This window comes from Nerophis ophidion, linkage group LG01 (genome assembly GCF_033978795.1).
Source record: "Nerophis ophidion isolate RoL-2023_Sa linkage group LG01, RoL_Noph_v1.0, whole genome shotgun sequence".
Classification (NCBI taxonomy): Eukaryota; Metazoa; Chordata; class Actinopteri; order Syngnathiformes; family Syngnathidae; genus Nerophis; species Nerophis ophidion.
This window is the reverse complement of record NC_084611.1, coordinates 32,537,083-32,544,762: the sequence shown is the minus strand read 5'-3', so window position 1 is coordinate 32,544,762 and position 7,680 is coordinate 32,537,083. Positions and strand designations below refer to the sequence as shown.

The window sequence follows — 7,680 nt, the reverse complement described above, 5'->3', positions numbered from 1 at the left end:
GCTTACTCACGTAACAAATTAAAATATCGCATACACTAATGTAAAGCATATCACCTAGGAACTCCAAAATTATTATCAGCTCAGTTTTGACCAAAATTGAGTTACTGGGTTTTGCCTTTGGACGGGAGAACTGACTACTAAATGGTAACACCCGACCCGAATAAGTTTTTCAGCTTTTTTAAGTCGGGGTCCACGTCTCATCTCCCAGAGCAGAAAAGAGACGGCAGATCAACTGGTTTAAAAACAATGACGTTAAACGCGTTTAATAGCAATTAAAGTGTTTGTTTTTTTATTTTTAATAACACAACATGGACATTGTGGAAAATAATTAAGTGCTGAGACAGCAGGATTATTAGTCCTTATTATAGAAGGAAAAATATAGCTTCATTATCAATACATTATTAGTCCATATGTGCCGTCTGGATGCCAGGACCACCTTTTTGGGGGTCCTAATACACCCTCCTCCTCCTCCTCCTCCTGCTGCGGGTGTTGGTGGGTTGAGGCCTCCTGCGTTTGACCACCCTAGGCTTCCTGGATCTTCTTCTCGGGGCTCTCCTACTCCTCCTCCGGGCTGGCCTCTTTTTCACCGGAGGGGTGGTCCTCCTGCGCCTCCCCCTGGAGCGGCCCCTCCTGGGGTTCCTCCTCCTCCTCCTCCTCCCCCCGGCCGCTCCGGCTTCCCTCCTCCGCCCCCTCCTCCTCCTCCTCCTCCTCCGCCGGCCCTTCCTAGCGCCGCGTCGCGCAAGCGCCTTGGCGTTGATCTTGAAGGAGCCGGAAACTCCTTTGCCTCTGGTGCGCCGGATGTACTTCTGCGTCACCAGCCTCCGGATGGTGAGGCGGATCCGGCCTCTGTTCCGGATCACGTCGTAGCCGCTGGCCTTCAGCACCTTCTTGAGGGCCACCAGCGACACGCCGCGCGGGCCCTCGTGGGAGGAGACGGCGTTGAGGATGAGCGTGGACACCGTGGGGCCGCTCCTCTTTCTGGCTCTCCTCGGACCTAAAGGTGCAAGTGACGCCGACATTGTTCAATTCCAACTAGAAATCACTGAGTGATGTCTCGACTTGTCTTTTTTTTTGTTTGTTTGTTTTTGTTTTTCGAAACTGTGTCGTTTGCGCTCCAACACCACAGCGCGTCTCTCTCAACTTCTTGTTAGGCTTTAAAATGTTCTCATAAAATGTTGAGCGTGTGGGCAAAAGGCATTTCGTAAGGTTTTGCGGGGTCTCATCGCTCTGTACGTGCAGGTTTGAGAGAGCGCTGAGCCTTTAGCACAAAGTGTGATGCGTAATTACGCGCCGGCACCCGGTGACGCATAAATTGAGATGTCGTAATCTTTAACTAATGACGTCACCGTGACGACATAGCACACGTCACCGTTCGATTATTTACACGGCCGGTTCATTTGAATGAATCCAGATTATACAATCATTTGTAACCATGTGCAAAATGTTCCAAATAAAACATGTTTTATCTATACGGCTCATGTTTCTGTGCACCTATGAGTACATGTTGATGTTTATTTGTGGTGTATATCTGAACACTCATAATATATTCATTACCATCATTCAATATATGTATTACCATAAATGGATTACCGTGCACCCCGATTGAAACAACTTGAAAAACGTATTCGGGTGTTACCATTTAGTGGTCAATTGTACGGAATATGTATTGATCTGTGCAATATACTAATAAAAGTATCAATCAATCAATTCATGTGTGCATATATATATATACATATATATATATATATATGCACACATGAATTGATACACACACATATATGTAATTATATACAGTATATGTACATATATATACACACATGTATTTTATTGTATGTATCTATACATTCTGTATATATATATATATATATATATATATACATATATATATATGTATATGTACTGTATGTATACACATATATGTATGTATATGTATGTTTATAATGACCAACATTAAAGTATTACGTATTGTAGCGTATGTATATATGTATGTATGTATGTATATACATATACATATATATATATATATATATATATATATATATATATATATATATATATATATATATATATATATACATATATATATATATATATATATATATATATATATATACATTTTCTACCGCGTATTCCCTTTGGGGTCGCATATTTATATATATATATATATGCATATATATGTATGTATGTATGTATGTATATATATATGTAGGTGTGGGAAAAATCACAAGACTACTTCATCTACTACTTCAGTAGTCTTGTGATTTTTCCCACACCTACACATTGCGCTCTACCACGGTATCGAGCACTATTCTCTGGATAATCCAATCAAGACATATATATATATATATATATATATATATATATATATATATATGTGTGTGTGTGTGTGTATGTATGTATGGGCATGCATATATATATGTATATGCATGCATATACATGTGTATATTCTGTGACTTGTGCCGATGGCATCATTGTGATTGTGTACTTGATACGAGCAACCAACTATGCTCCAGCCGAGATCGGTTAGCTGTGCATAGGGTTGGTTTTCTTTGCCTGCAAGAACTTCTCTTGGTAGAAGGGCTTGTTGACAGTTATAGCCGATAAGCAGACCAACTCCACATTTGAGCATTGGTGGTAACTTATCTGCTAGCTTTTCCAGATGAGGCCACTTCAAAGCGGTTTCAGACGTTGGGATATGTGACCTGTTAACTGGGATAAACGCTCTAGTAAAGACTGGTGGTAATATGATTTTCTTTCCCCACTTATATCCTCTGACTTGAAGGTTTACCAGCTTCTCACATGGTATAACTGTTGACTTGGCGGACATAGTAGATAGCTGCAGACTGGCTTTGCTTTTATCTGTGTTGAGATCTTGAGCTACTTCATCCAAGATGAAAGATGTATCGTTCTGTGAGTCGAGAAGCGCATACACTAAAACTTCTTTCTCTGGGTGGTTTATGGATGAGACCCAGACAGGAAGTATAGAGGATGTCAACGTGTTTGAGGTGTCTTGAATTACCCTGTTAGAGTTTGCAGTAGATTTGTCTTCATCCTTTGTGACTTTAGTGTCTACTTTGTCTTGAGAGTTATCCTCACTCTTTGCAGGTGTTGCCCTTTTACGTTCCATGAACTTGTCGTCATGCAGACATGTAGGATATCGCACTTCTTTGAATGATGTCTAGTCTTTAAACATCCGAAACACAGCTTTTCTGTCTGTGCAAACTTGACACGATCTTGAACCATTTTTTCCATGAACTTGAAACATTTATCAAGAGTGTGGCCATTCCTTTTGCAGAAGAGACAGGTTACAGTATTTGCGTGACCTGAGCTTGTTGAGTGACTTGACTTTGTAGTAAACGTTTTTGCTTGAATGACTTGACTTCGTGAATGTTTGGGTTTACTTGTGTCCAAACCTTTGAGTGCTTGCATTTAGGCTATGGGATCGCACGCTAAGTCAGCTTCCATAGTCACAAACTCCACAAACATGCGGAAGGATGGATACTCTCCATTATTTGTTTGTCTTATTTTCATGGCTGTGCGGTTCCATCTTGTAGTCAACCAATCTGGAAGTTTCAAGAAGAGTCTCTGAATTTCCATACAATTATTGAGAACTTCTAACAACCTTTATGTGTGGTACCGCAGCTTCGCAACTTCCAAGAAAGTCAGCAAATTCCCTTAACTCACTTCCATCTTTGTAGCTTATTTTCGGCCAACCATGAAGCTTGTCTCTGAAGCATTTTCCTATGGTGAACAGATCTCCAAAACGCTTTTCCAGCAATTTCCAAGCTGAGTCGTACGCTTCATCTGTACCTACTAGGAGGAATCCTTCTACTGTTCTTTTTGCAGATCCAGCAAGATACTTCCTGAGATAGTAAAGTTTCTCATTCTTGGGAATGTTCATTCTTTCAATTAAGGTTTCAAATGACAACTGCCAATCTTTGAACTTCAGTGGGTCTCCAGTGAACAATGCAGGTTCTGGAGTTGGAAGTCGATTTGCACTTATTGCTTCTGCTAGTTTGCCAACTAGATCAGAATTTGCTTGTGGTTGCGTTACAACCGTTTGAACTTGTGTGGCTTGAGGGATGAATGGTGGACTTGATGCTTTGAGTGTTTGACTTGTGGCCTTTGCTTGTATGATAGGAGTTTGTTGAATGCGTGGAGCAAACGCATGGCTTGTAGCATGAAAGACTTGGGTTGTGTTTATAGCTTGAAAGGGAATGCTTGGTGTGATAGGGATTGCTTGGGTTTCACTTGCTGCTTTAATACTGTGTGACAAACTTCGACTTTCAGCAGTACTTTCAACTTCATCGTAAACCTTTACGCGAGCTTTAGCAGAATTCATTTTCTTAACTTCTTCTAAGCGGTCGATCTTTTTACGCCGCTCTTCCATTGCTTGTTGCCTTGCAAAGTTCTCGCGTTCCAATTTTTGTAGTTCAGCCTTTTCCTTTTCCTGCTCGTCCATTACTGCCAGTATTTCTTGAGATGCAGCTGCTTCAGCTTCAGCTTCCATTCTTTTTATTATTTGTGAGCGGGATTGTCCTGAACTACTTTTGGACCTTTGTGATATTGACCTTGATTTAGAACTTTCAGATCCTAAGCATGATCCGACATCTGGCCACGATTCTTCGTCATCCTCAATGTCTCCTCCAAGCCATTTTTCAGCTCTGTTGACTATAAATCTGGAGAGTGACGTGCATGAATCAACTTTACGCCTAATTTCTGCTTCAGGAGATTGTATTTGACGTATCCGGTCATAAACAACTTGCACATCTTTACAAGTGATGTTTACGTTATTGATTAATTCCTTTAATTCACTTTCTGAAGCTTCCTTTCTCAGCATTACTCTGCTCAATCTTGCTTCATATCTCCATTTTTCAAAAACAAGTGAATATTTGTGTTTGAGGCTCTTTAGTTTCTCCTCTTGAAGTTCTTTACCCTTTTCGGTTAATGTTCTTAGTCTTTCACTTCTACGAACAGTTTTTTGTTCTGCAGCTTGCACTTCATCATGTTCTGCAATTTCGTTAAGTGGTAACTCTTCTTTATCTTTGTCAGTCATCTTTAGCGTTTGGTTAACACACTGTTTAAATTCCAAAAATACTTCTTCAAATTCGCTTAGTTGGACTTTACCTTGTAAGTATCTTTTTAGAAACTTAAAATGCTGTTTTGACCTTAAGCAAAATGCACAAAACTCTTATTTTAACAGCAATGCATCACTTTGAGGTACAGTAAAAATTAAGTAACTTTTGACAAATATGCTGTAGAAACTTATAGTGGACCTTTAAACTTGACTTAAACCACTCGTTTTTCCTTTAGCAAAGTCCTTTCTTAATTTCCACTTTACTCATTCTTAATACATTGCTTAGTTGCTTGTGTGTGATGAGCTTTGGTACTGTGGCTGTGGCTCCGAAATGACAACACTGGCTCGATTTCTTAAAAACGGGCTCTTTACTTGAGTTTTAAGTCGTGAAAACTCGTGGCCGCCTGCCACTTCGGAGGTTCTTGGGCAGCAAACACTCCAGTGTTGTACAACTTGTTCAGCTAGCCAAATGTTCCCCACTGCTGCTGATGGCCCAAAGTCCTTTGCATGTCTGCAACTCCAAACACCACACCAAATCTCGCGAGAATAGCAGTGTGACAAAGAAAATAAATTGCCCTTTTTATAGTACACCAAATGTGTCTTATTTACAAAAAATATAACATGACTTCAGAACCATAATAATTTACAACCAAAAATGTTAACCCTTAAAACAAAAAATATTAAGTGTGAGTTTTCAACAACACTTACAATATATATATAAATATATGTATGTATATATATATATATATATATATATATATATATATATATATATATATATATATATATATATATATATATATATATATATATATATATATATATATACATATATACACACATATATATATGTATATATATATGTATATGTGTGTATATATATATTTATATATATATACACACATATATATATATATGTGTGTATATATATATATATATGTATATATATATATATATATATATATATATATATATATATATGTGCATGTACATACATACGCTGGTTACAGCACCTTAATGTTGCTCATTATACATACACATACATACATAATGTATATGTATGTGTATGCATTGTATATATATACACATATACATATATACATGTATATATATATATATATATATACAAATATACATGTATAAATGTATATATGTATGTATGTATATATATATACATATATATGTATAAAGATGTACATACATACATACATACATATATATATATATATATACATATATATGTATAAATATGTACATACATACATACATACATATATATATATATATATATATATACATACATATATACATTTATACATGTATATTTGTATATATATATACATGTATATATGTATATGTGTATATATATACAATGCATGTACATACATATACATTATGTATGTATGTGTATGTATAATGAGCAACATTAAGGTGCTGTAACCAGCGTATGTATGTACATGCATATATATATATATATATATTTATATATATATATATATATATATATATATATATATATATATACATACAGTGGGGCAAAAAGTATTTAGTCAGCCACCGATTGTGCAAGTTTTCCCACTTAATGTGATGAAAGAGGTCAGTGATTTTCATCATCGGTACACTTCAACTGTGAGAGAGAGAATGTGAAAAAAAAAAATCCAGGAATTCACATTGTAGGAATTTTAAAGCATTTATTTGTAAATTATGGTGGAAAATATGTATTTGGTCACTTCAAACAAGGAAGATCTCTGGCTCTCACAGACCTGTAACTTTTTCATTAAGAAGCTCTTCTGTCCTCCACTCGTTACCTGTATTAATGGAACCCATTTGAACTTGTTATCTGTACAAAAGACACCTGTCCACAGCCTCAAACAGTCAGACTCCAAACTCGACTATGGCCAAGACCAAAGAGCTGTTGAAGGACACCAGGAAAATAATTGTAGACCTGCACCAGACAAGGAAGAGTGAATCTACAATAGACAAGCAGCTTGGCGTGAAAAAATCAACTGTGGGAGCAATTATCAGAAAATAGAAGACATACGAGACCACTGATTATTTCCCTCGATCTGGGGCTCCACGCAAGATCTCATCCCTTGGGATCAAAATGATCATGAGAATGGTGAGCAAAAATCCCAGAACCACACGGGGGGATCTAGTGAATGACCTGCAGAGAGCTGGGACTAAAGTAACAAAGGTCTGTAACACACTACGCCGACAGGGAATCAAATCCTGCAGTGCCAGACATGTCCCCCTGCTTAAGCTAGTGCATGTCCAGGCCCATCTGAAGTTTGCCAAAGAGCACATGGATGATACAGCAGAGGATTGGGAGAATGTCATAAGGTCAGATGAAACCAAAATAGAACTGTTTGTTATAAACTCAACTCGTCGTGTTTGGAGGAAGAAGAATACTGAGTTGCATCCCAAGAACACCACACCTACTCTGAATATGGGTTGAAAATGATTTGCAAATCATTGTATTCCGTTTACAAACCCCGTTTCCATATGAGTTGGGAAATTGTGTTAGATGTAAATATAAACGGAATACAATGATTTGCAAATCATTTTCAACCCATATTTAGTTGAATATGCTACAAAGACAACAT

The 7,680-nt window shown here is 37.4% G+C and overlaps 1 protein-coding gene across 1 annotated transcript; it reads right to left on the bottom strand.

Moving 5' to 3' along the window:
* Positions 1-338: 338 nt before the first annotated feature.
* Positions 339-1,219, bottom strand: LOC133568516 (protamine-like protein). Its single transcript, XM_061920538.1, has one exon. It carries the CDS (start codon positions 1,017-1,019, stop codon positions 450-452), a length of 570 nt encoding a protein of 189 aa, XP_061776522.1. The 5' UTR covers positions 1,020-1,219; the 3' UTR covers positions 339-449.
* Positions 1,220-7,680: the final 6,461 nt, after the last annotated feature.